The sequence below is a fragment of the Triticum aestivum genome, chromosome 5B, assembly GCF_018294505.1.
Source record: "Triticum aestivum cultivar Chinese Spring chromosome 5B, IWGSC CS RefSeq v2.1, whole genome shotgun sequence".
NCBI classification, from domain to species: Eukaryota; Viridiplantae; Streptophyta; class Magnoliopsida; order Poales; family Poaceae; genus Triticum; species Triticum aestivum.
This window is the reverse complement of record NC_057807.1, coordinates 39,190,601-39,217,060: the sequence shown is the minus strand read 5'-3', so window position 1 is coordinate 39,217,060 and position 26,460 is coordinate 39,190,601. Positions and strand designations below refer to the sequence as shown.

Below are 26,460 nucleotides of genomic sequence, written 5' to 3'. Positions count from 1 at the left end.
AATTGATGTCAATCCAAACATATGCCCAAATCTTTTCTGTCGGCGTTAGAGCATCTCTAGGAGACCCCATATAACGCCGACCCGTAAAATGCGTTTACAGTTCGCAGAAAAACGGCTTTGCGGGCCGGTGCGGGCGAGGCCAGAGTCAGACCCCGCAAACGGACCCGTAAAAAGGTATATTCGTAGAAGGTGCTCTTTTACGGGTCGGTTATGCGGGGTCTGCTCGGGCGCCGCCGCGTCGATCCGCAAACCAAAAACCCCCCAATAAGCGAATTTGATAGCGATTCCGACAAATGAGTCCAAATTCAAATAATAAAACATAGTTTGCGCGCAAATAAAAACATAGTTTTGTAGGACAAACGCAAAAGGACTTCAAAAGCGACGACCACGTCTGTCATCATCTTGGTTGCTGCACTCCAAGCCTTAATCAAGATTTGATCTTCCAAGATCGTGTAGTTCTTCGATCTCACACTTTTTTGCTTGCGCTTGCTCATACACCCCCTCATCTACCTCCTCCACTTCATCTTCACCACCGTGATCATCCACGCTACCCTCTATTTCATTGTAATCGAAATCAGCGAACGGGGTTTGATCGATGTCGACGTCGTTGGTGTCCAACAAGTTCATGAACTCGGTAGTGGCATTGTTCGAACCACCGCTACATTGAGTGACATCAAATCACGAACAACCACAATGGCAAAAAGTGAAGCAAGAGCAAGAGATCGAAGATGCATACCTTCCGGCCATTTCGTCGAACACCTCGCCTGCGGTGGAAGCAGCGCAGTTGAACGGCATCGACAGGGAACATCTCACCGGGGCGGAGGGAGTGGACGAAGGCACCGGTCTTTTCGTAGGAACCTTCTTCCGCTTCACGCCTAAAACCTTGCTCACCTTCTTCGTCGGCGGCCGGGCAGATCGCGCAGCGGCGGGCGGCGCCCGACGCGCGTGCCTTTCCGACGGGGCCAGCCGGATTGCCGCCCTACACGACAATGTTGCCCTGCCGCTTGCGGGCAGGCGCATTGGGGCCTTGGGCGATGGCGGGGGCGACATGGCCGGCGACGAGACCCGCCGGAGGGGATTGCACGTGCGCGACCTCCACGGTGACGGGGGACGGCTGGGAGGCTTCCATGGCAGCGAAGATGGACCGGAGCGCGCGGTGGCGGGGCAATGGCGGCCGACGAGGGGGGAGGAGCGGGAACGACTGCGCGGAAATTTTCCTCGCGCCAAATCTCGCTGCAGATAGAGGCGAGTTCGGGTCAGCCTCCCACCCCATGAATCTAAAGGTTGAGGGTGAACTTTTGCCGCGCCCCGAAAAAGCTTTTACGGGTCGGACGCGTTTGCGAGGTCTGCTCGGGCAGAATTTTCCGCGTCAACCGTATTTTGACGGTTATTTTGCGGGTCGCAGCGTTACACGGGATCTGCTAGAGATGCTCTTAAACCATCACTTTACACGTGCTTTTGTGTAAAACCACTCACTACCGTCCAAAGCAACTCGTCGCACTCGTCCCCTTTCGCCTCCAGCCTTCCACACACCTTTCGTCTCGCCGCCGGTCGGAGTCCCAATGGCCGCCGCCGTCCCCAACGGTCACCCGTCCGCCACCGGCGATGATAATCCCCCGCCTCCACCGCCGTCCTCGTCCTCGTCCTCGCTGGTGTTCCTGGGCACGGGCTGCTCCAGCGCCGTCCCCAACGCGCGGTGCCTGATCCAGCCCTCCGACCCGCCCTGCGCCGTCTGCTCCCAGTCCCTCTCCGTGCCCCCGGAGCTAAACCCCAACTACAGGTATCGTCCCCCCCCCCCCCTCACCCCTGCACGTCGTCGGTATCGGGATGCTCTGTTGCCGTGCGGCGACGTGGGGATGCCAGTGGTTTCTTGCCGATGGCGCGGATCCTATGGCGGGCTTTAGGTTGGGTCGTTTCTGTGAATCGCGTACAGGATCAATCAATCATGCATTTCTCCGGGCGAGTAGGGTAGTTGTCGCCTGGATCTGGAACGTCTGCTATTTTGGCGCCATCAGTAGGAAGCTGTTGTTCCGTGCTTCAGAACCGGACACCTCTGCTCTGCGTGATGTTATTCCCTATAAGGCTATAAGCGGTGCATTCTCGTGGTATGTAGTGTCAATTTTGAGGCATAGGAACATTTTAGCAGTAACTGTTATCATGTTGATTGAGAAAGAATGTTGGGATGTGCTGGACTCTATACATGGTAATGCTCTGAACAGTTTTCAGTTTGAATGGAACTGAGACTGAAGTATTGCCCTGTTGCGGTCTAATAACACTTGAGCTAGCCGAGGGGAAATATATGTTAGGATTTATGAACAAGTGGGTTCACAGGTTTAAGACTTCGTCCATGGATGCCAACATAGTTATTTACCTCGTATTGTGTGTTTCATTCAAAGCTAGTAGTAAGTATAGCCTTTTCTTCATACAAGGAATACATGAAATGCGGTAGCATGGTACTAGATCAATGCTGTATCTAATGCTGGGAAATTAGTAGCTTCAAAAATCAACTTACGTGGTAACATTATCTATCAATGAGATATGTTCAGCACCTAGAACAAGGGACACAAGTTCTACATGCTGCTTTGTGATGTCATGAAAGTAGGATCACTTGATTAGTCTGTTTGGTTTGGCGATATCTTGAACAACTTTGTACTGTATATTCAAGATGCTACCTATCTCATGCAACAACCTTTAGTTTAAATTGTTTTTGGGGAGATGAGGCACTTTGAGTCTTTGATAGGGTTATAAGCTAGCATGCTACAATCATGCTCAATTGCTCCTATATGCAGTTTGATGCTCTTGTTCAATACCTTCTCTGTGACTAGATGTACCGTCCTGGTTGATCTAGGCAGGACGCTACCAAAGTTATTTATGTATATTTGGAGCCAAGTCGATTTCAAGTTCTTTCTTTCGCCTTTCGAGATGAATGTAGCTGCTTTAATATATAATTGCTTGGCACACTTCTTTCTCAAATATTTTCAAGTATTAACGCACTCCTGATAGTTTCTAGCTATAATCATGCTTATATATGCATTTTCTGGGACTAGATTATCACTTGGTTTTGTGCAGGTGTAATACTTCTCTTCTGATTGATTATTGCCAAGATGAAGGTGCACACAAATATATTATAATTGATGTTGGGAAGACATTCCGAGAACAAGTTCTGCGGTGGTTTGTTTGCCACAAAATCCCTTGCGTTGATTCTGTGAGTTCTTGATTGTGTTCTTGTTTCCTTTAGCTTATCTGATATGGTTTACTGGATGACCAAGCTGCCAACAGATATCTGAAATAGTAAACAAAAAAACTGCCATGGTTGTGTATGCATTGACATTTGGCACCTTTAATTTATTATAATTTATTTATTACAGATTATTCTGACTCATGAGCACGCAGATGCAATCTTGGGACTTGATGATATTCGGGTTGTACAGCCATTTAGTCCTACAAATGATATTGATCCAACCCCTATTTATCTCTCCCAATATGCCATGGACAGGTACTTAGTTCTTGCTGATATTTTAGACTTTCATGTTAGTCTATTGTAAGAGAGCCTTATAAATGGTACATGCCATGTACTCTTTTAGTTCTGACATGCCATAACAAATTACTTTGTGATTTATGCTACATTAACTATTTAGCTCTGTGTACTCTTTATGCCATTTACCTTGATTTATACTATCTAGTAGGGTCTTAAGTGAGAATTTGTACTATCAAACTCACATGGTTAGTTTGAAACAGCATTTCCCAAAAGTTTCCATACTTGGTCAAAAAGAAACTAAAGGAAGGGGAGGAGGTCAGGCGGGTTGCTCAACTCGACTGGAGAATAATTGAGAGTGATCTTCAGAAACCGTTTACTGCCTCAGGCCTACAGTTTGTTCCCTTGCCGGTAAGAAGTGCATTTTTCTATCAAATTTGTGTTTTCTTGCTTTGTCCATCTCTCTTAGTTTTGTATATCTCAGGTGATCCATGGAGAGGACTACATTTGTCTGGCTTTCCTTTTCGGAAGAAAATCTAAAGTTGCTTATATATCCGATGTTTCACGGTTTCCTCCTAGCACAGAAGATGGTATACCTTCCCCTCCTAATGTTACTCAACCAACTGCATTTTATAATCAATTTTTTGCTGTCACAGTGCATCTGCTGATTGTGTGCATTTTGGAAATCTTTATCTCAACACAAGACCATATTGCACTATTCACTTATTTTTATTTTTTTTGAAATGAAATCCACTACAACCAACCTTTTTCGAGTGATCAGTCATTCTCTCTGTGTGGTGTTTGCCATAACACATAAGTCCCCTGCAGCAGAAATTATAGTGCAATCTTGATTTATGGACCTGTATACTTAAGCATGGAGTCTGTAAATTAAATATTTATCCGTAAGCTCGGCATGAATGAATTGTGAGCTCTTTCTTTGCTATTTTGTCCTTCCTCTGTTAGGGATGCATTGTTTTCTTTGATGCAATCTGTAATTTGATAGATCCATTTGTGCCCTCTGTTGGTTGTTTTCACCATCTAGAAACCTTCATTAAGGTGTTTATGTACACACGCTTTACAGCTATTTCAAAGTCTGGAGGGGGTCAGCTAGATTTGCTCATCTTGGACTGCCTATACAGGGTTAGTTTCTCAAGTTCCTCAGTTATATACACATGCCTTTTCCTTTGGGTTGTATATAATTTGGTTCTGGGCAAGAGATATGTTCTATCTTATTTCTCATTCTTGACTGCTGAGTTTGTTAACCAATTCCTTCAATTTAACTGGCTTTGCTTGTTACACATTTGACTTTTTATTTCTGTAAAACAAGGGAACTTTTATTAAATCCCATCTTACTAGGGAGGCTGAGTAGTAAAGCAAGTATATCAATGCTGCTCATGTACCACTAGCTCAAAAATACCAGTAGTCAAAACTTTGCTGCCCCAAAAACAGAATATTGAGGGGACCATACATGATAACATGTACTGTATATATCAAGGATCTAACACTGTAAACTACCATGCCTTTTTCCTGATGCTTGAATTAACAATACGCGGGAAATCTCTGTTCTCTGACTGTAATGGGTGAGACCTATTTCTTCATCGGCTACACAACTGTGTTTCAGATGTTGCAAATATGTAGTCAAATTGTTCGAAGTATGGCGCTAAATGTGCAACATGCTGATACTATTTGTATATTAAAAATTAAAATATGTTTGGTGCCCATAGGGGCGTGCACCCTCGTTACAGAAAGAGTTTGTGTTGTTCTAAATGTTTCCAAAAGCATGTATTCATAAGATGCAAATGTCAAGGCTTGGACATACCATGATGCTGCTTTTATATGATAAGTAAAAATATACCACTGCTGCTCCATGTGATTCGTAATCTTTAGTTACTGCCGGAAGCAATCCTTGTCTCAGTGATCAACTGTCAGTAATCGTAAAACCAGAGGTTGCTTAAGAGCATGTAATATGGTAAAACATCGTGCCTTTGTTTGCAAAGGGAGTATTACTTAGCCATTTGGTTGTTTCCTTCCAATGGATGACATATGCACTGGTCTTGGGCTCTGACATTCTTCTCTATGTGTGAACAGACTGGATCTCATAACGTGCATCTTTGTTGGGATCAGGTTAGTTTCCTCTTGCACAACTCAAGGAATTTGAACGTTCTCCACCTATTTTTTATTGTAAAATTTCTTGCTCTCCCTTTTTGGCTAATACTGTGCCATGCAGACACTAGATGCTATTAAGAGGATATGCCCCAAGAAGGCATTGCTCGTTGGGTTGACTCATGAGATGGACCATCACAAGGACAACCAGACATTGGAAGAATGGTCCGGAAGGTAGGCATTCCTGCAGGATTGTTTCAGCCATTACATCCACAAGCTCATACCTCAAATAAAATGCGGCATGAACCGCACAACTGTACTTGCACGCTTTCATGAATATTACAAGCAATGCTGCCTTAAAGTGGTCACTACTCATTTCACTCTGCTGTAACTGTAAGTTCCTAAAGTGCATGCATGCTCATGGACTACTCTAAATGCAGAGAGGGGATTGATGTGCAGTTAGCTCGCGATGGCTTGCGTGTCTACATTGATCTGTAAACGTGTTAAGGTATGATTCTACGTGTTTACTCAACACTTTCTTGAGACATTTATTGACACTTTGAGGAGTATAAGTCTATAGGGATCAAACATATTTTTTCTTTTTGACATCAATGGTGATCAAGCATATTGCTTGTTCATTATTGCCCGTTAGCGGGACTCGCTTCTTTTCTGCTTACTGTACCTGCATAATCGTGTTACTGTTTTTTGTTCCATTTCACCCTCATGATTTTCCTTGTAATTTTAATTCAGGACCATGGTCGAAGCAGCGACCTGTACCACCAAGTTTGCAGTTGCTGTTACAATCCAGCCCCCATTGAGAAGAAAATGGAGGAGACATTGAATGTTCGTGCATTCAAAATGATTGAATCATTTACAAACCCGATTCATCAAAATTAATAACAAGCGAAGAAATCCCTCGCAGATTCTGTTTCATTTTTTTTTGGGTAGTCCCACGTTTGAATGTTCTCATTATCTAGAGGCTTCCTACACCGGGCACATCTTAGTGCAGACGGTACAACGAACACTCTGACCATCAAAGTTTAGAACACAGGAAGATAGAAAATCATAGGAATGTATCTTGGTTTCTCGTAGGAACCAAGACCATAGGTGGAATTGTGAGACACAAAGAAAGGAAAAAACACGAGGTAAGACCTCATGTTTTGTTCCCTCTGAAATTCAATTAATCTAAGGAAGAAGACGACAAATATGGGTTTTGATGCAGTATGTTTTGTCTGGTAGTTTTTGTGTCCTGCTATGTTTTCATTGTACTTACTACTGTACCACTTTACTTGTTAATTACCCCCTCCGTTCCAAAATAGATTACTCAACTTTATAGTAACTTTAATGCAAAGTTGGGTCATCTATTTTGGAACGGAGGGAGTACGTATCAGATATAAGATGACTTTTAGGTGTCTTTTCTGAGAAAGAAAAAAAAATGATGTTTTATATAATAATCATATCTTGAAAAAAATTACGTCCCCCCATCGCCTGAGCTAGCCGTTTGTTTTTTACTGCAAATGGGAAGTCATCAAGGACATGGTAGTGTCAGAGCATCGTCGTGGAGAAGAAACCTCCAAGTCATCACCACTGGAAGATCCATAAATCCTTAATTTCCTCCTTAATTTCCTTCGGACAAAGAACGGTGTCCTCTGGGTTGTATGGAAAAAATAGAAATGAGAAAACTTTTGAGGACCATGGGGAATAAATGAAAGGAGATAGACATAAAACTTTTATGGCATATGCTTTCAGTTTCATTTCGGAATTGTGTGAAACAGACATGCAAACTCATGAACAAGTAGTTACAGAACCTAGACCACATTAATCAACAATTAAGAAAGCTCGGCAAAGTTATTTTACCTCTGGTTAAAACCCAAATAGATAACTTAGGAATGCAGATAAATTGCATGCATGTACATGATCAATATTCAGGGAAGAGGCAAGTTAACACCCATGTGAGACCTTATCTGCAACTTTTTTTCATAATTTCAAAGCTTGTACCGAACCGAAAAGTAATAAGTAATTATTGGGCGCCCCAATCTTTTCATGGAATCACAAACCTATAAGATACAGCATGGAGACAAATTGGTCAGCGAGCTTGGGAGGCTAGGTGCTTATCGCAATCAAGAATCAACAACATATATCTCATTTCTCAGCTTTTCGTCGACATGCGCTAGGCCAGGCAGCAATGGACGCTAGGAGTACCATTGTGCCATGTCGCTTCCCGCTCTCTCTAGGCCATGCTGCCACCAGCACCGCCGCTGCGTCGACCACCAGGAGGTCCACGTACGTCATCCAATCTCTGCCATATCTTGGTTCGCGTGCCCGGCCGGGAAGGATCATCGACGGAATATATATTATTGACATTATTAGATTCATCTCGGAATATATTTACATAACAACACCAACATCATTAGATTCATCTCAGAATATATTTTTATATTATATTTATTAGATATTATAGATGCTAATAATTTTTAATATAAATTTGGTCAAACTTAGCTTAGTTTGACTTTCGGCAAATCCAATGTGCAAAGTAAAAAGGACCGGAGGGAGTATTATAAGAGCTGCCAACTCGATGTATGGACATGTTAAGGGCTCCTTTGATTCGAAGGAATTTTATAGGATTTCTGGAGGATTGAAACTCTTAGGATTTTTTCTATGTTGGTCCTTTGATTCATAGGATTGGATCCCAGAGGAATTTTTCCTATGAAATATTTTGTACTACATTTCATAGGATATCTAACATCCACTCCAACCTCTTTTTACAATTTCTTTGTTTTTCCTGTGGCATCAAACGCTCATTGTTAATCTTATACGATTCAAGTGGGCATGCCACTCCAACCCTATACTTTTCCTATTCCTATATTTTTAAAATCCTACGAATCAAAAAGGCCCTAAATAGACTGTACTTCCGCCGGATTGGACAGCAGCTGGGTCCCACCATATAGATTCCCCTGCACATGCATGCTCGTCCGCCCACTGCACATGGCCTTGTTGCATAATTAGCACGGTAGATTAACCTCTCAAATGCATTCATAGTCACAAAATGGACTTATAGTTTGCTAATTTATTTTTCATGCGGGTTTAGTTAATTAATGGCAACGTGTGAATCTTTGCTCGTAAAAAGTTCTGCACATGTCCTCGCTAAAGTTCCAAGCCCGCATGTAGAATGTTTGCTAGTACTCTGCCAGCTGGATTCTCATATTTCTCTTGTATCTTTTTTTTTTGCTACTACTATATCCATGCTACACCTCGTGGCATGTAAAAACACTATGTACCACAAGCTGGATTCACCATCTTCCCGTTTTGTAGTATCTCCCACTGGCCAGTAGTTTTTATCTTCTGTTGATGATGCTTTTAAATACAAGGATGCAATCATAAAACCCAACCCACGCCCACGTGCGTTCCCTCCCGGCGCCGACGTAGGAGAGCGATCGCTCCGCATTGACGCCGACGCAGAGAAGTACCAAGCTTACTTAATTAATTTGTTATATGTTTTAAATACTCAATCGTACAAAGTTCTTCGTATTGCCATACGAAATCACAGCGCACACAAACAAATAGTGTTGCGCTCTCCGGCCCAAAATGTCAGCGCACGCAAATTAAATGCCATCCAGTTCTATGCTATTCTTAACCAAAGTTCTGCATGGGCATGTACTCCATCCTTCTGCATGCGCAAGCCTATACGGTCTACATAAGTTGGATAGACGCAGCCTTCCCCAGTTGGTGATTTCCCCACTTTCCCCAGTGCACAAAATAGGTTTAACAAAGGGAACGAACGCCGTACTCCCCGTACTGCCGAGCGACGCTCTAGTAGTAGTATTTCGCACACTACTCCACGTATACTGACGCACAAAAAATAGGCCACAAAGAAGAGGACAAAGAAAGCAGTACTGACGTCATGTTGGGAAAGCCAAAATATATGAATTTAGGACAAGGCAAAATATTAGGCCTAAATTTTTTAACCTCTACGTCATGTTTGGAGTTAATTATTTCACTGGAGTCATATGAAAAAAAACAAGCCCTTGCTGCTTGTTTTAAATCGGTCCATATTGCAACCGGTTAATAAAAGAGAGAGAAGTATATATTACTACTATGAATGAACTATCAAAACGGGCAAGTTTTAACCATGTCCTCTAGTCAAACTAGTTTTTGGTGAGATGCAGTGGTTTTGACCGTTCAACCCCTAGTCAGTCGCTTAGTTAGATGCCACGTCACAAAACTAAATGTATCCAGTTTGAAAAAAAAAAGAAATCAACATTAACATGGTGACCATACGGAGAAAGCACCGGGCATGCTATAATAAAGTTTGTCACGCGGGGACCTATCCTAGGCAATTGCCCGGTGAATTATGTAAAGTCCTTCATGTTCGTACACGAACGCGCCAGGTATGCTGCATTAAAGTTTATTAAGTGGGGGTCTATCTTTGTGCAATCGCCCGGTGCTTTCAGTAAAGTCCTTCGTGTTTCAACACGAAAGCACCGGCCATGCTATATCTATCCTTGTGCAATCGCCCAGTGAATTACGTAAAGTCCTTCATGTCTGTACATGAATGCACTAGGTATGTTGGATTAAAGTTCATTAAGTGATGGTCTATCTGTGTGCAATCGCCTGGTACTTTCTAAAGTCCTTCGTGTTTGAACACAAAAGCATCGGGCATGCTATATTAAAGTTTGTCATGCGGGGATCTATCCTTGTGCAAATGCCTAGTGAATTATGTAAAGTCCTTCACGTTTGTACACGAACGCATCGGGTATGCTGGATTAAAGTTCATTAATAGGGGGTCTATCTTTGTGCAAACGCCCCGTGCCTTCAGTAAAGTCCTTCGTGTTAGAACACGAAAGCACCGGGCAAGCTATATTAAAGTTTGTCATGCGGGGATCTATCCTTGTGGAATTGCCCAATGAATTATGTAAAGTCCTTCATGTTTGTACACGAACGCACCGGGTATGCTGGATTAAAGTTCATTAATTGGGGGTCTATCTCTGTGCAAACGCCCCGTGCCTTTAGTAAAGTCCACCATGTTAGAACATGAAAGCATCGGGCATGCTATATTAAAGTTTGTCATGCGGAGATCTATCCTTGTGGAATTGCCGAATGAATTATGTAAAGTCCTTCATGCTGGAACACAGATGGAGGCGTGCATTTCCTTGAATCACCGAGCAGGTGTTTAAATTGTATCCGCTTGTCCTAACAAAAGACACTACTCATTACCATTAAAGAGTAACTATTTTTTTCTTAAAAAACAAGCATAATTATTTTTCAGCCGCCTGTAATGTTATATATACTCAACAACATAGACTATTAAAAGTTGTTCGAACGATCTGAACAAAGTTCGGACGCACGAACGTAGCTAACAAGAAAGGGGGATTTGCTCGTTGGTTGACCTGTGGTTGTCGCTCCTGGAAGTAGAGAACACTATCGGAAAACCCCAAGAACTTTGGAAAATCCAAAGAAATTATGTGTCATGTTAAAGTTTCCCGAAAGTTCTTCTGAATTTTATGGCAAAGCTCGGACACTGTATTACCAGAGTTCTTCCCAGGATACTTATGATATGAAAATCTCACCAAGGACTTATGTTGACATCTGAGAACTTAGTTTGAGAAATTTGATCTTAAAGTTTCCCAAAAGTTCTTCTGAATTTTATGGGAAAGCTCCGACACTGATATTGTCTATAAACCTTGGGGTTGATACAAAAAAATTCCTAATGTATAAGTTTTGATGTTTGCTTGATCATATATGATACATCTCATGCGGAGTCAATATGAACACAATTTTATTAGCAGACCACGCACCAAACATCTTGCTGTTGTAGCACATACAGTACAAAATATCCCCCCCCCCCCCCCCCCCCCAAAAAAAGTAATGTTTCTAAATGATAAGATAACACCGATACAAAATATAGACACTGAGATCATGTCCATGTCGCAAATAAATAGCATAGATTGTACAAGTCGCTTCGGGCAACGAATCAAACTCTTGACCTGTCTCTAGCTTTAACCAACACACTTAACTTTCCTTGTGAGGGAGTACGGACGTCAAGTATCTTTCCATTACATGCCCTGCATAAAACAATTTTGATCAGCCATTTGCATTAAAAAAACATTATGTGTTTTGACTTTTGAGAACCATAAAGCTACTGGATTTTATCAATTGTGACAGATATTTGTCAAAAAAACAGCTACTGAAGTTCGACTGGCAATTTCTACATAGTTCCTTGTTGCACTGTTTATCATCATGCCGGACTAGTAGCAGATCACGTGTGGCTGAAATAAACAGACAACACAGATAAAATCAAAACTCCAATTATACAGCTACTGAGGTATAGTTTGGTGTCCCCAAATTGGACAAGAACCGATCGAATACATGACTAATTACAGGGCTTGGGCACATCAAAATCGAGTTGACCCTCCTATGTATCCAAATTATATCCTAGTGAACATCCTAGAGATGGAGAGAAATTACCTTGATGGCCACGAAGCGGAAGTTTGTGGCCATCAGACGAGGGCGAATGGTGGCTGACGGTGGTGTCCTTGGGGTGAACATCTGGGACGGTGGAGAAATCTGGATTGGCCTCAGGAACTTCGGCTTCTGCATCATGTCATCCCAGATCTGGATATTCGGAGGACAGGGCAGCCCGTCGTCTTCATCCTCGGCCATCCCAGAGCTGCTACGCACTCCGCACCTCTGCAGCGCACGGAGGTGCAGAAAAGCTGTCCATGGCATCCAACGCATGAGAGATTGAAGGCCATATCGAGAACGTGATGGAACTGAAAAGATTTTGAGATGGAAACAGACCTGAACAGGACACATGTGAGTGACCCCGGTCCAAAATCCATTGCCGCCGCCGGCGTTCAAATCGGGCCGGCAGGTTGCCTCAGGGTCGGGATGTTTCACAGCGATGAGGAGCTTCTGCCTGAGGCGATTTCAAAATTTGAAATCCGGGATGACTCGGGGTGGATGTGGTAGCTGGGTCGTGCTGTAGATGACTGCCTCACGTGGGCGGGTACGACGTATGTACGGGGGAGCAGGCATGTCGCAGATATGATTTGACGTATTCAAACCGTATACTACTGAGAAAAGGGAAAGAGGGCTAAATGGGTGGGACCATGTGGGCATGTTGGCGCTGATCCCGATGATGTGGCGACGGCGATGATACGAGTTGTGCGCGCAACAGGTTAGTAATAGACATATTCGCTCTTCACAAAGAAAATTTACACAAACAAGGCCACCAGTTTTTCCCTTGCCCTGCAGCCTTTTCCCCTTTCGACGCCGCCCACGGTGAGCTCGAAGGGACGCGTGTTCCTTCCCTTAAAGTCTAGCGGCCCAATGCACTTGCCTGCTTCAAGGCGGTTCAAAATGGGTCAACATAGGCTGACAAGGTGAACCCCACGCACCCTTCATGCCTCGATTCACTCCAGAGCTGCATTTTGAGGGAGCTTAGTATCTGTACCTATACAACCTCCCATCATCATTAACCGTATAGTAGAACTATTTAGAAGCATGCATGGGAGAAGCGCTCAGAGCATGTGCCATTCTATCCAACATGGCCTCAGTATTGGTGAGTCATTCTGCGGTGTATTTAGTCTAAATAACATATTACCAAATATCATTTATTTAGACTAAACTTTTTTACCTTTTTATAATCACAATTCATATTTTTGACACATAATCTTAGGGCATGTTCTGAAGCTCTCCCAACTCCACCGAATCTGCAACTTCGGCTTCTCGAGCGAGCTTCTCGCTTCACCCGGCGATCGAAAACCATTGGGAAGCAATGTTGGCTTCTCCCAACGCTGCAGCCCAGCTAGGAGGCAAAAAGCCCGTTGGGCTCCCTTTCAGGTTGGCTGGAGGTAGCCCAGGAAAGGGAAAACGACTCGATCGAGATATATCTGGCCATGGGCCGGGCTTGAAAAAGCCCACGGCAGAAAACTGAGGCCCAGGCCCTCCCAGGCCCTATCACTGGGCCTACTTTTCAAGCCCAAGCCCGGCCCATCTGGTAAAAAGCCCTTAGGGCTTAGGGCCGTGGGCCGGGCCTCTTCCTTAAAATGCCAATATGCCAAGCACAAGCCCGTTCAGGCCCTACTGGTGGGCTCAAAACTCAGGCCCAAGCCCAGCCCATGGGCAAGCCCATCGGGCCTAGGCCCTGGATTTTAGGGCCGGGCCTGAGATGGCCAGGACTAATCGAGAGGGAGGACTCGGTCATGTGCACGAGCGTGGGCGTACGTATCAAAAATACACTGCGACCCAAAACAACTCCGTGAATTAGCTTATAGGAGCTAATCGTTGGCTGCATTTTGACTCAGTTTGTGAAGCTGAGAGCTAGAGAGTTTCAGAACATGCCCTTAATCACTACAGCTCTGCATTCTACTTCCATTGTGTAATGGTACATCCAAATATTAGGATACATCATTTATATTATATCACATTAATATAGTTCATGAAAAAAATGATTATTTTGCTAAATTTGAAGAATATACTGCAAGGAATTTGACATAGTTATTTTCTTTTCGAGGCACACCTCTTTATCTATTTTTAAATAAATAGTTCTAAATAAGAGAAAAACGAAAAAACAAAACAAAACACATAAGCTTCATACATTTATTTGTGTCACTTAGATGAATCGCAAATATGTCTTGGTGTTTGTATCCATTTGAGTTTCGTTGAATATCATGCCACATAGATATAAATATGACCGAGACTTTTAGAATGCATGATTGCCTATTTTGTGCGCAAGTAAATAAAAGGGATAATTATCTACGTACGTACTAAATAGAAAATTCTAGGGATTTCATGCATACTTTGCACTCGGTAGATAGACAACATTTTGATCTGGAAACTCATGTGTGGCTATACAACATTTTTGTATTTGTATCTACGACACATTTGAGTACCTTTGACACATAAAAGTAGGGTCCCACTAATGATCCTTGGTTTTTCCCAAAAAAAATATTGTAAGAGCTCTGCCGGTTTTCTTTCCCTTCCAAAGGAGTTTTAGTTTCTCAAAATAAAGCTGAGAGGCATGGCAAATGGAGTGAGCTCTCAACAATGAATAGTTCACATACCTAGGGCATTCACTCTCTTTGTTTTGCGGGGGCTCCTAGTGAAAATTTCATTTGCGCAAGTGGAAGTACGAACCAAATGCACGTCCACCAGTGAGGGTTTCATTTCTTATCATGCAAGTTGCTGAATAAACTTTAGGGCATTAGTTTGACGTCTTTTACAGACAAATCATGTATTAGGCGTGTCTTGAGTTTAACTCTACATACAAGAGTCAACATTAAGAACATGATACCGGACCCCTCAAAAAAAAAAAAGAAGAAGAAGAGAAAAACAGAACATAATCCCGTCATAAGATTTCGAAAACCCAGGTCTAGATCTGTGCCTGACCCGGGCCGGTTGTTCAAACCAAACACATCCTAAATGGGACGACTACAAAGAGAATGAGTTTGACTTCTAAAGTTAGCTTCATAGATTCTGTCTTTCCGACTTCCTCACTTGACACCGGAGTAACTATCATGAGCGACCGATCTTAATTTTTTTTTAAAATAAATAGAATCACGAGCGACTGAAAATCAGTTCATGTCATTTCTTTGGGTTTTGTATGCACGGCATCATCCGGATGAGTTTGGGTTTGGAATTCCTTTGGGTTTTGACGCGGACCCACAGTCATAGAGACTGGCCGGCACATGCCGCGCACGTGTGGCCACGACGGACGAAGGACGCCCCGTCCACCCACCACTCATCCCCCCCGTGACCTCGCTCGCCAATCGCCACTCTCCCACCGCCCCCATCATCCGTTTCCTTCTCTTCCCCTCCACTCCTCCACGCGGCGGCGGCGGCTCACCTCCACCCCACTCCCTCCGAGCGAAGGCCAGCAATGGCGATGGCCTCCGCGCACGCGCCGAGCGGCGCCGGGAGCCTGGCGCCGCGCGGGGCGCTCAGGGTGCGCGCCCCTGCCGGGCTGGGCTACCTCGGCCTCGGCCCCTCCAGGCCGGCCCTCCGCCCCGTCGCCCTCGCGCGGCGCGCCGCCCCCTCGGGCGCCCGGCACCCGCTGCTGAGGTGCGCCGCGGCCTCGTCGCCCCCGGCCGCGGCGGCGGCGCGGCCCGCCTCGGCGCCGCGCTTCATCCAGCACAAGAAGGAGGCCTTCTGGTTCTACCGCTTCCTCTCCATCGTCTACGACCACGTCATCAACCCGGGCCACTGGACCGAGGACATGCGCGACGACGCGCTCGAGCCCGCCGACCTCTACAGCCGCAAGCTCAAGGTCGTCGACGTCGGCGGCGGCACCGGCTTCACCACGCTCGGCATCGTCAGGCACGTCGACCCCGCCAACGTCACGCTGCTCGACCAGTCGCCCCACCAGCTCGAGAAGGCCAGGCAGAAGGAGGCGCTCAAGGGGGTCGAGATCATGGAGGGCGACGCCGAGGACCTCCCCTTCCCCACTGACACATTCGACCGATACGTCTCCGCCGGCAGGTAATCTCGTCAACACCCTCTTCCTCTGCTCTGCTATGCCATGCTTATACCAACGCTGCTTGTTAACTGTTGTGTCCTGACAAATTATTCTCTACTATAGTATTGCTGAATTTTGTGTCCTGTCATGACTGACGATTTTTCTGGCCTCCAGCATTGAGTACTGGCCTGACCCGCAGAGAGGAATCAAGGAGGCCTACAGGGTCCTGAGGCTCGGCGGGAAAGCTTGTTTGATCGGCCCTGTGCACCCAACCTTCTGGCTGTCTCGCTTTTTTGCCGATATGTGGATGCTGTTCCCCACTGAAGAGGAGTATATCGAATGGTTCAAAAAGGCAGGGTTCAAGGATGTTCAGCTGAAGAGGATTGGACCGAAGTGGTACCGTGGTGTCCGTAGGCATGGCCTGATCATGGGATGCTCCGTGACTGGTGTCAAGAGAGAAAGTGGGGACTCCCCTTTACAGGCAAGTTTTGCTTAAAGTGACTTGCAAACTCACATTTTCAACTCTCCCTACATTTTGATATGCTTTGTCAAGATGGGTCTTGTTACGGCACTTGTACTTCCATTGCAGTAGACTGGACCTAAGTAGTTAAACTAGATTAAGCATTTTTTTATCAAACAGTTACTACTATTTCCTATTCTTAGATAAAGCATATGCAAAGACATGATAGTTTTTCTTTTTTGCATTTCATAATTTTTTGGACCTTGTTGCCGCCTGGTTATCCACAAGTATACAAAGTAGCAGTTAGAAAGGGATAACTTTCTGCATGTTTGAGAGTGAATAATGGACCTTCATATTGTCTGCATTTAGATACTTTCTTTCATGTTTTTGTATGGTTCTATATTAAGAGGTTTTCATCTTTTTTCTTCTCACAGCTTGGTCCGAAGGCTGAAGATGTCAGCAAGCCCGTGAATCCTATCACCTTTTTCTTCCGCTTCCTCATGGGAACAATATGTGCCGCGTACTATGTTCTGGTGCCTATTTACATGTGGATAAAGGACCAGATTGTGCCCAAAGGCATGCCGATCTAAGGGAGGGGAATTGAGCTGCAGCGAAGAGAGGATAGCCAATATCTGAATTAGGCTTCTCTATATTAGGCACTTCACATCTGTTTTTGTTTACCTTTTATATTTCCTGTTGTCGTGTATTTACTTTACTTTGGGTCTTGTTATGTGGAGAAATAATATTTATGACTTGGATTAAACGCGTCAGAGCTCTTGAGCGTGAAATGGCTCATTTGTAGCAGGTCATTGTTTCACAAATAGAATGTATCTGTAATATTTCTCCACCGTATGCTGACTTGCTAAGTGGTAGACAAAAATGATACATGAGCTGAATTCCTATTTATTTGTTGCATCTCGCCATCTGCTATGTCGTCGATATGTGCATGTATACCTGATTTCTCTGGTAACTCAGGTGTATAAGGACGATGGTTTTGTTGATCATGTGCTCTCTAATATTTACTTGACCAATATATTACGTCATCCACTCAAGTTGTGAATAGCCTCACCATACACATGTTTGATCAGGTTGGTTGCTTTTCCACAGTTCAAGCAATCCTTTCCATTTCCCCAAATGTCATTCTTTTGCTTTATGCTAATGTCATGATGTTATGACTTATAACACTTGTTGTCAGGAGGATATTCCTAAGAAAATTTAGATGCTAACATTTGAGAGCATATTTGAATATTTGCATAGCTTGACATCGAGCTAATGCCGTCTTAGGATAATCATGATATATTTGGCACATGCTGACTTATCTGAGGGGTACCTGTACTCACTCGCATGTTATAATTTCGTGCAGGGAATTGATACCTGTTCAGTTAGCTCTTCATGACTCGCACATCTACGTTTGATCTATATATGTAATAAGGTACGTGACCAAATAGCTATATGACCCTGTGCATTTTTTCATTTATTAAAATAGATACATGGATTGCCCTCTGCATAATTGACCCTAGTTAGTCTTAGAAACAGCTGTACCATATTGGAGTATGATTCTAGAACCTTTCTCTGTTTTTTTTTGGCTTTGTTATATTTCCTTCAGTCCAGATGCCTGGGTAGGCTAGATGCATGTAGTTGTTTTCCTGCAGTCTAGATGGCAGTAGTCTATTAGGCGCCTTATTAGGTATGCCGGGTTTTCTCTTCCTTGAGTTATTGTGATTCTATTATCGATGAAAAAGATGAGCTCCCTGTGAAGATTTGTATTCAGTTGTTATCTTCTTCAGCCCCAGTCCTCGACCCAAAACTGTACGTGATATATGATGCCGCATTAACTAAGTTCACTCACCGGTGGTGAGAAGCACACTGGGCTCAGTGATATCATGCTTTCTGGACCACAATACATTTCCTGGGTGGATTTCTGCAGATCCAACCTTCAGCTCAACATCACCAATGAGCAAAGCGGGGCTTCAACCTTCACCTATGTGCTTTTCCTGCTGGTCTCAGCGGTAGAGCTCCAGCTTGGTCACAAGCAGCTGTCATTCTCTATTGCAGCTGGGTTAGGTGCAGATTAGTAGATGATTCCGAGTGACGGCTAATAATTTCTTAATTCTAAAGAGTAATTTGCGGGGCATGTGTGTATGCCAAGACTATTCTGGAGATCAACCCAATCATGCCCAAATGCCTTAAAGCATATGCACTCAACATGTAGTAAATATTTTGTATGAACCAGTGAGTAAAATTGAAGCTGATAGATTTCTAAGAAATTGTACTAGAAACAGATAAAATCCATGACTATGATGAACTATGTGTACACATAGCAGCATAATTACAGAGCTGTCTTAGAAATCATGAGCTAACCATTATACATAAAGAAACAGATACAGTGATAATGAAAGATGTGACTAGTGTTTCACAAGAAACTACGCCCACTATTGCCCCAGCAGGCCAAGAAAGATACATGCAGTAATCATCTTGCAGGATCTACATCTAAGACCAATTTGGCTGTGTTCGTGCTCTGGTATTTCATTTCATCAGAAGCTATAGACATTGATGATTCTCCATCAGGGTATTGCGTCCTCATAGGATTTGGTGTGGTGACTTGCTGCATCTGGATTCTCCTCAACATTTGCAAACGCTCTGCTACTTCCTTCATTGTTGGCCTCTCATCTCCTCTTGGGTTCAAACAATGCATGATGAGTTCAGCTAGTTTCTCGAGCACCACCGTAACTTCATCTTCTATTATATCATCATCAAATATATCGCGGAGCTTCTTCTGGTGAAATGTCACAATGAAGGCATGCGATAGCGCTTTCTGTTCATTAAGATTATCAATGAATATAGCCTTCTTTCTTGTTACTAACTCTAGAAGAACAACCCCAAAACTGTAGACATCACTTCTGTCAGTAAGGTGATGACTGACAAAAGACTCAGGGTCAAGGTACCCAAGAGTTCCTTGGATAAACATGATGAAATCATCTTTATCTATGGGCTTCAGGGCTGATGCTCCAAAATCTGCAACCTTTGCATTGTATTCATCATCCAAAAGTATATTGAGTGATTTGACATCCCCATGCAGAATTGTGCGAGAAGTTGATGAATGGATGTAAGCAAGGGCCTCTGCTGATTGTGTAGCAATCTTCAGTCGAAGATCCAAGGGGATTATTGATTTACGATCATTGCTGTGAAGGAACTCAAAGAGGGTACCATTCGATATGAACTCATACACCAACATCGGCACATCTACCTCCAAGCAGCAACCGAGTAACCTCACGATGTTCCTATGGTTAATCTGTGACAATATTATTATCTCATTTACAAATTCTTCTCTGCAGTCGTCGTTGATTACTTTGGACTTCTTTATGGCAACTTCTTTGTCATCATGTAAAGTTCCTCTATAAACCATTCCATGACCCCCACAGCCAAGAACTCGATCGTTGCTGTAGTTTTCTGTGGCTTTCTTGACCTCTTTCTCTGTAAGTATATGAAAGGTGTCCACTTGCCTTGATCTCATCTCATCATATAACTTCAGTCCTCCATTTTGTTTAAAATACTCATCCTTCTCCTTCCTGTGCTTTCTTCTTTGCCATTTCATAGCCAACAGGCATGCTAATGCTATCACCATAACTGAGGAAACACTGAGGCCTGCAGAATGATTGTTGAGATGCTTTAACTCATCAAAAGCATGTAAATGCACCTTAGATAAACAAAGAGAATACTCTCCGGTATGATGCTTACCTATAACCACCTGTTCAGCTTGAATTAGCACAGGTCGACATCCAGAATTTTTGCCATCTGATTTTTTTCCTATCCCGCATTTGCATACATAACCTCCTGGTATGTTGCGACATACCCCATTTCTGCATGGATATAATTCTGTATACTTGGAGTTTTGCTTATGCAGCTTACACTCGTCTATGTCTGAAGAGAATTATAAATTTAATATATAGTGGCCTAAAGGCATAAGCAAACCAAAACTCAAAATATATTCCTATTAAGGAAGCTAAAGAAATTTTTAAGAAGGAACAAAAATCTACTGAAACATGCATGCAGTGACAGTTGCTTATCCTGAGTTTTAAAATTAAGAGAAATTCCATGAGTAAATAATTCACCTTGACAGCCTCTGGGGAGATAAGGATTGCCCTCGTATCCTTCAGAACAGTTGCACATGTACCCTGGGCCATTGGTTGCGCCCACACAATAGCTGTTTGAACTGACACATGCATAACCCATTGGCGCCGTTGCTCCATTCTTTGGGCAGGAGCCATTTCTGATGGCCCAGTCAGCAATAACAGGGACACCTCTCTTGGCTCTCTCGTTGATGAACCCAAGACGCCCGACAAGGTCCTGCTGCCTGAAGCTGTACCATCCAACCTCTGCAAGCATAGCGTAGAAGCATGGGTTGAATGTCCATACACTGCTCTGGTTGATGATCAAGAGCGCCGCAAAGTCGGTGAGGTTTGGGGTGATGGGGGTTTCGCAGCAGCCCTTCCCAGTGCACGGGGCACCGTTGGACGTGCTGTTGATGCCCTGGCAGTAGGAGTAGCAGCCTGCCACGTACAGGTCTGGGTTGCTGTGCAAGTAGCCACCAATGATACCCATGGTGTTGCAGCCGATGACCATGAAGCGGTTGCGGTTGGTCGAGGGGATGAACGGCGTACCCACCAAGTTGAAGCCGCTGGTGTAGTTGTCCACGATTGTGGTGTTCGACGCGAAGCAGTTGTAGCTGACGGGGCCGTAAACACGCATCTCAGCACGCTCCAGGGAGATGTCAATGATCTCTGATAACCCCGAAGGGCCACCAATCATTGGTCGTGGGGGTTGGAAGGTGCTGTTACAGGTGACGGTGAAGTAGCTGTTCAAGCTAGCTGCGGCGCAGCCATTGCCGATGCCAAATGGGTAGGGGATTGGCACGTTGCCACACTTGTCAGGACACCCTGGCAACGCTATGGAGACTCCGGAAGAGGTTGCAGATAGCGCCACCACTTGGAAGGCGATGAGCATCAGGAGGACGGATGCTTCTTTCATGTTTGGGAACTTGGTGGTTACTCCCCGCAGAACTGCCTTTCTAACTTAGCCGATGCCATCTCATTTTCCTTCTATCTCATTTTGTACCCTACGCTTGATAGACCATGGATCCTCAGACTGGTGCTTATGTATGAGATACTATTTACAGTTGATTTGTATAATTGTTGATTAACTATTTCATGGGTGACAGCGACGCACACTTAGGTGTGTTTGAGAAAAATAAACTATTTCATGGGTGAGATCAGCGTTGAATGGGATACTTCTACCTGAATTTTGTATTGTTTAAGTGTTCAAAGTTGGAAAACGCAGTGCTTATTAAGAAACATAAATATTGGTTGTTTAGTCCTTTGTATTGACAAGTGTCTGAAAGTGAAAGAAAGTGATACCACAGTTGCTTATATTTTTGATAAATCTTGTCACCCATTTGTATTGTTTAGTATTCAGAGTTGAAAATCACAATGCATATAATTTTTTTGATTAGTTCGCTCACTCGTTTCTGTTGAAGGTTTCTCTGAAATTGAGTAAAGGATGATGGTTTATATGTTGTTCTGATTAGTTCACTTATAATTTGGAAAAGTCTTCACCGGTTTATAGGTTATTCATATGCCAGTCAAAGTATAGCTCTTAGTGTAATGTCCCACATGTGAATGCATGTCATATCTGTTTGGTCAGATACCATAGTTTGGAACTTTCTTCTACATAACAAACTAGATGCAAGCACTAGTCGGTCAGCTTGAAAAGTCAAGATAAGCTTAGCCAGCAATAGTTTGAAGTGCATAACTAGGCTGAAATCTGAAAATATTTTGACTGTTCAACCGTTTATCTCCATTCACAGTTTTCACAGGCATTAGGTTCTATGCTGTTGTGGCAGGGAGTAAATGATGATCCGTGTGCAGATGCACTGAAGTGATACCCTGGAGGTTGAATGGTGAAGCCCCCTGACCAGAAAAAATGAACTGTTTACACGCATGCTGACGAGTGTGAGCCTAGCTTCAGTTCGGTTGGGCCTTGGAAGCCGAATATGCATGCAAGCATCAGACCTGGTCCCAGACTATCCTATCTAGCTCCAAACAGGTACTGAACGGTCCTCATAAGCTAATGTTAGTAAATTTTGGAGCATGTGGTTTCTTCACAATTTCTGGGAATTGAACTGGTTGAAGTGTCTAATTTATAATTCTTGCATAAGAAAATTCGTCTTGAAGACTTCAGAGCTATACCGTGTAGAGCTATACAACGTATGCTATTTTACTTCTGATTTTCTGAAAACACACACATATATATTCTAGCATGTAGCTACGTTGTGTGGGGTTTACCCTAGTTATATGATGGGCACGATCCGAGTTAACTAGATAATTCATACCTCGGATAATAGTAATAATAACCAAAACTAGACTTTTTATGGCACAAACAGATACATAATACCAGTAATTCAGTATTATGGTATTCTGCTACAACTTCTATCCAGATGTGCTTAATTGGGACGCCTAAGACAAAGTTCTACCTCCTGTCGTTTTAGCCCGTTGTACGTCACTGCATGCATCTAAGTAGTAAATTCTGACATCTAACAAGAGAAGTATTCACATTAGGCTGAGGCTTTGACTCACTATTTAAGGGAAAAATGGCAACACCTTGCACATAGACTTTACTTGGGGTGAGGTCAATACTTGACTAGGACAAACCACCACCTACTACCTAGCTAGTCAAACCATTTTAACATACATACACCAGCTCATCTCGAAAAAACAAAAGAAAAAGGTTGGACATATCAACCATCATACTGCAACGTGGATTTAGACTTTTACTTGATCGGAATTCACCTTTGAATACTTGAGTTGATGTGACTGTATCTGTTGTATAGGCCGAGTCTGATTGCGTGGTATGCTAAGGCGCAATTTATCTCATAAAAGGAGAAGCATGGGCCTCAGCACACTCAACACAATCGCCAAATTAAGCAAGTGATGGCGTGAGCCATGCATCTAACCTTGCAGAAGCAAACACCAGCTCTGGTTGTAATGCTCTACCTGAAACTAATTGTAGTCTTCCTGGTGATGGCATTGGCAAAACCTGCGGGTGGTGCCATGTCCCTGGCGCTCCCAGGCTGCCCTGACAGGTGCGGTGATGTGCCCATCCCTTACCCCTTTGGCATCGGCGCACAGTGTGCCGCGGTCAGCCTCAGCAGCTTCTTCAATCTTGACTGCAAAAACACCTCCCACCCGCTGCAGCCGACGGTTGGGGGGCCAGCCGATGTGGCCGTCAACGTTGCTGATATTTCGCTGGAGCGCGGCGAGATGAGGGTGCTCATCCCTGTTAGCTACATCTGCTTCACATCAAGTGCAACCGTATCGGCGAGCAATAACGACACCGTGGGGTTCGGCCTGGAGGACACGCCGTTCCTCCCATCCCCTGGGCGCAACCGCTTTACGGTTATTGGCTGCAATACCCTGGGTCTTGTTGGTGGTTTCCGCGGAGGCACGAGCCAGTACCTCGCTGGCTGCTACTCCTACTGCGATGGTGCCAGTGGTGCGTCGGACGACGGAGCACCATGCACTGGGACGGGCTGCTGTGAGGCATCCATCCCGACCAACCTCACCGCCTTCAATGTGGCGTTCCCGATTAACAGTAGCAGTGTGTGGGGATTCAATCCATGCTTCTATGCCATGGTCGCCGAGGTCGGATGGTACAGGTTCCAGCGCCGTGACCTCGCTGGCGAGCTTGGGTTCATCAACAACAGGGCAAAGGATGGTGCACCTGTCATCGTGAACTGGGCGGTTAGGAACGGATCATGCCTGGAGCAAATAAACCACGCATGTACCAGTGCAAACAGTTACTGCGAGAGTGCGAGTAACGGACCTGGGTACTTGTGCCATTGCTCCCCTGGTTACCAGGGTAACGCCTACCTCAACAACGGTTGTCAAGGTAACTACTGTACTTGTAGGTCATAGCCCCTCTGTCCCAAAATAAGTGTCTCAAGTATAGTACAACTTTTATGCTAAAGTTTGTACAAAGTTGAGACACTTCTTTTGGGCGGAGGGAGTACATAGCAAACAGTTTGACTTATCTGATTGCGTGCAATGGTTTTGTTGATACCATGTTCAGATATAGATGAATGCATGCTGCGTGAGCAGGACCCCAAATACGAGGAGTCGTATCCTTGCAGGAACGGAGTCTGTCTTAACACTCCGGGAGGCTATGATTGTAAATGCAACAAAAGAACCAAGTCTGATGGCACAAAATTCGGGTGTCGACCTCTGTATTCTCGAGATGAACAGCTATTAATAGGCAAGTTCAACTGTCGTTTGTTTTGTTTTGTCTAACTTACAGATTCATATATTTCTGCTTGCTTTGATGAGTTGAAACATCTCAATATCAGTTTCACATGCCTAAATAAAATTATATGATTTTGCAGGCCTGAGCGTTTCTGCCGTTGTGATAATATCCTCGGCATGCTTTTTGGCTATGCAATTACAAAGGAAAAAGCACAAGAAGGAGAAAGACGAGTATTTCAAACAAAATGGAGGGCTCATGTTATATGATGAGATGAGGTCAAGGCAGGTTGACACGGTCCGCATACTCACAGAAAAGGAGATCAAGATAGCCACTGACAACTACAACGAAGATCGAGTTCTTGGATGTGGCGGCCATGGAATGGTCTACAAGGGTACTTTGGATGACCTCAGAGAGGTTGCTATAAAGAAGTCCAAAGTGATCAATGATGATTGCAGGGACGAGTTTGTAAATGAGATCATAATCTTGTCGCAGATCAACCACCGGAACATCGTGAGGTTATTAGGCTGTTGCCTGGATATAGATGTCCCAGTGTTGGTATATGAGTTCGTCTCCAATGGGACACTATATGAATTTCTTCACGGCAGTGCTGATCACAATCTGTCACCAATTCCACTGGACCTTCGCCTGAAGATTGCGACACAATCAGCAGAAGCTCTTGCTTACCTGCACTCGTCGACATCCCGCACAATTTTGCACGGGGATGTCAAATCCGCCAACATTCTGCTCGACGATCAGCGCCACGCCAAGGTTGCAGACTTCGGAGCATCGGCGCTCAAGTCCATGGACGAAAGCGAGTTCATCATGCTCGTCCAGGGAACCCTCGGCTACCTCGACCCCGAGAGCTTCATCAGCCATGTCCTCACCGACAAGAGCGATGTCTACAGCTTCGGGGTCGTTCTCCTTGAGCTGATAACGAGGAAGAGGGCTCTCTATGCCGATAGCTCCTCCAAAGAGAAGAGATCCTTGTCCCATAGTTTTCTCCTGATGTTCCACCAGAACATGCACCTGAAGATGCTTGACTCTGAGATCGCAGAGGATGCCGCCGCTATGGTGGTCGTTGAGAAGCTCGCGGCCCTCGCCGTGCACTGCCTGAGCGCGAGAGGAGACGACAGGCCGACGATGAAGGAAGTCGCGGAGCGGCTGCAGGTGCTGTGCAGGATTGAGATGCATCCGGCCGGTGATGGTGACAACGATGATGTCTTCTGTGGGAGCTTGGAGACGTGAGAACTGGCGCTGGGCGTTTATCTTCATCTTGTATCGTTGGTACTTCGTACGAACAGTTCGTATGTTTTGTGGGATTATTTGTATGGTGTGTTTATGTGATACGTATATATAATTATAAACACACTGTGAGTAGGGTCAGTTACTTGAAAATCCCATTCTAACTTATTAGATGGATCCTCACAAAAAAAAACTGATTAGATTAGATAAATTTTACAGTTAAAAAAGGTTCTGCAGTTGCAAACTTACAAATTTTAAAGAAAATTGTTTTTTAGTACACCTACAGTTTTTATGAATTTCTTTAAATTAAAGTGACCTTTAAAAAGTGTGCTTCAGGAATTAAGTCAATCAACATTACGCTTTGATGAAGCTGTTGGAGCGGCTTTGATCTGTGATAGCGGGGATGGGCTGCTTTTGGAGTGTGGCGGT

At 44.2% G+C, this 26,460-nt stretch overlaps 4 protein-coding genes across 5 annotated transcripts; 3 read left to right on the top strand and 1 right to left on the bottom strand.

The window, feature by feature from the left end:
• Positions 1 to 1,479: 1,479 nt before the first annotated feature.
• On the top strand, positions 1,480 to 6,841 carry LOC123110275 (putative hydrolase C777.06c). The gene is made up of 10 exons (XM_044530750.1): positions 1,480 to 1,780; positions 3,070 to 3,205; positions 3,369 to 3,496; positions 3,739 to 3,886; positions 3,960 to 4,065; positions 4,557 to 4,615; positions 5,564 to 5,599; positions 5,703 to 5,812; positions 6,019 to 6,086; positions 6,329 to 6,841. The coding sequence occupies exons 1-9, from the start codon at positions 1,563 to 1,565 to the stop codon at positions 6,074 to 6,076; spliced, it is 999 nt and encodes a 332-aa protein (XP_044386685.1). The 5' UTR covers positions 1,480 to 1,562; the 3' UTR covers positions 6,077 to 6,086; positions 6,329 to 6,841.
• An 8,516-nt stretch (positions 6,842 to 15,357) lies between these two features.
• Positions 15,358 to 17,400, top strand: LOC100415847 (2-methyl-6-phytyl-1,4-hydroquinone methyltransferase 2, chloroplastic). The gene is made up of 3 exons (XM_044530749.1): positions 15,358 to 16,057; positions 16,209 to 16,515; positions 16,929 to 17,400. Exons 1-3 carry the CDS (start codon positions 15,459 to 15,461, stop codon positions 17,082 to 17,084), a joined length of 1,062 nt encoding a protein of 353 aa, XP_044386684.1. The 5' UTR covers positions 15,358 to 15,458; the 3' UTR covers positions 17,085 to 17,400.
• Positions 17,401 to 17,679: 279 nt separating this feature from the next.
• Positions 17,680 to 26,155, top strand: LOC123110274 (wall-associated receptor kinase 5). Of its 2 annotated transcripts, XM_044530748.1 has the most exons (5): positions 17,680 to 17,926; positions 22,394 to 22,596; positions 23,381 to 24,438; positions 24,619 to 24,801; positions 24,929 to 26,155. In XM_044530748.1, the coding sequence occupies exons 3-5, from the start codon at positions 23,493 to 23,495 to the stop codon at positions 26,032 to 26,034; spliced, it is 2,235 nt and encodes a 744-aa protein (XP_044386683.1). In that variant the 5' UTR covers positions 17,680 to 17,926; positions 22,394 to 22,596; positions 23,381 to 23,492; the 3' UTR covers positions 26,035 to 26,155. The 2 variants fall into 2 exon arrangements, with proteins under 2 accessions (XP_044386683.1, XP_044386682.1); XM_044530747.1 differs by lacking the exon at positions 17,680 to 17,926 and having other exon boundaries at positions 21,711 to 22,596.
• On the bottom strand, positions 18,859 to 21,522 carry LOC123110273 (wall-associated receptor kinase 3). The gene is made up of 3 exons (XM_044530746.1): positions 20,607 to 21,522; positions 20,233 to 20,415; positions 18,859 to 20,139 (listed from the first exon to the last, which is right to left on the bottom strand). Exons 1-3 carry the CDS (start codon positions 21,520 to 21,522, stop codon positions 18,965 to 18,967), a joined length of 2,274 nt encoding a protein of 757 aa, XP_044386681.1. The 3' UTR covers positions 18,859 to 18,964.
• Positions 26,156 to 26,460: the final 305 nt, after the last annotated feature.

Coding starts and splice junctions, on each gene's coding strand:
- LOC123110275 (XM_044530750.1), top strand. CDS start 1,563: ATGGCCGCCGCCGTCCCCAACGGTCACCCGTCCGCCACCGGCGATGAT. Junction 1,781..3,069: donor GAGCTAAACCCCAACTACAG/GTATCGTCCCCC, acceptor GGTTTTGTGCAG/GTGTAATACTTCTCTTCTGA. Junction 3,887..3,959: donor TACAGTTTGTTCCCTTGCCG/GTAAGAAGTGCA, acceptor TGTATATCTCAG/GTGATCCATGGAGAGGACTA.
- LOC100415847 (XM_044530749.1), top strand. CDS start 15,459: ATGGCGATGGCCTCCGCGCACGCGCCGAGCGGCGCCGGGAGCCTGGCG. Junction 16,058..16,208: donor CGATACGTCTCCGCCGGCAG/GTAATCTCGTCA, acceptor TCTGGCCTCCAG/CATTGAGTACTGGCCTGACC. Junction 16,516..16,928: donor GTGGGGACTCCCCTTTACAG/GCAAGTTTTGCT, acceptor TTCTTCTCACAG/CTTGGTCCGAAGGCTGAAGA.
- LOC123110273 (XM_044530746.1), bottom strand. CDS start 21,522: ATGAAAGAAGCATCCGTCCTCCTGATGCTCATCGCCTTCCAAGTGGTG. Junction 20,416..20,606: donor TCTCCCCAGAGGCTGTCAAG/GTGAATTATTTA, acceptor AATTCTCTTCAG/ACATAGACGAGTGTAAGCTG. Junction 20,140..20,232: donor AGCTGAACAGGTGGTTATAG/GTAAGCATCATA, acceptor ATCATTCTGCAG/GCCTCAGTGTTTCCTCAGTT.
- LOC123110274 (XM_044530748.1), top strand. CDS start 23,493: ATGCATCTAACCTTGCAGAAGCAAACACCAGCTCTGGTTGTAATGCTC. Junction 24,439..24,618: donor CCTCAACAACGGTTGTCAAG/GTAACTACTGTA, acceptor TACCATGTTCAG/ATATAGATGAATGCATGCTG. Junction 24,802..24,928: donor AGATGAACAGCTATTAATAG/GCAAGTTCAACT, acceptor ATGATTTTGCAG/GCCTGAGCGTTTCTGCCGTT.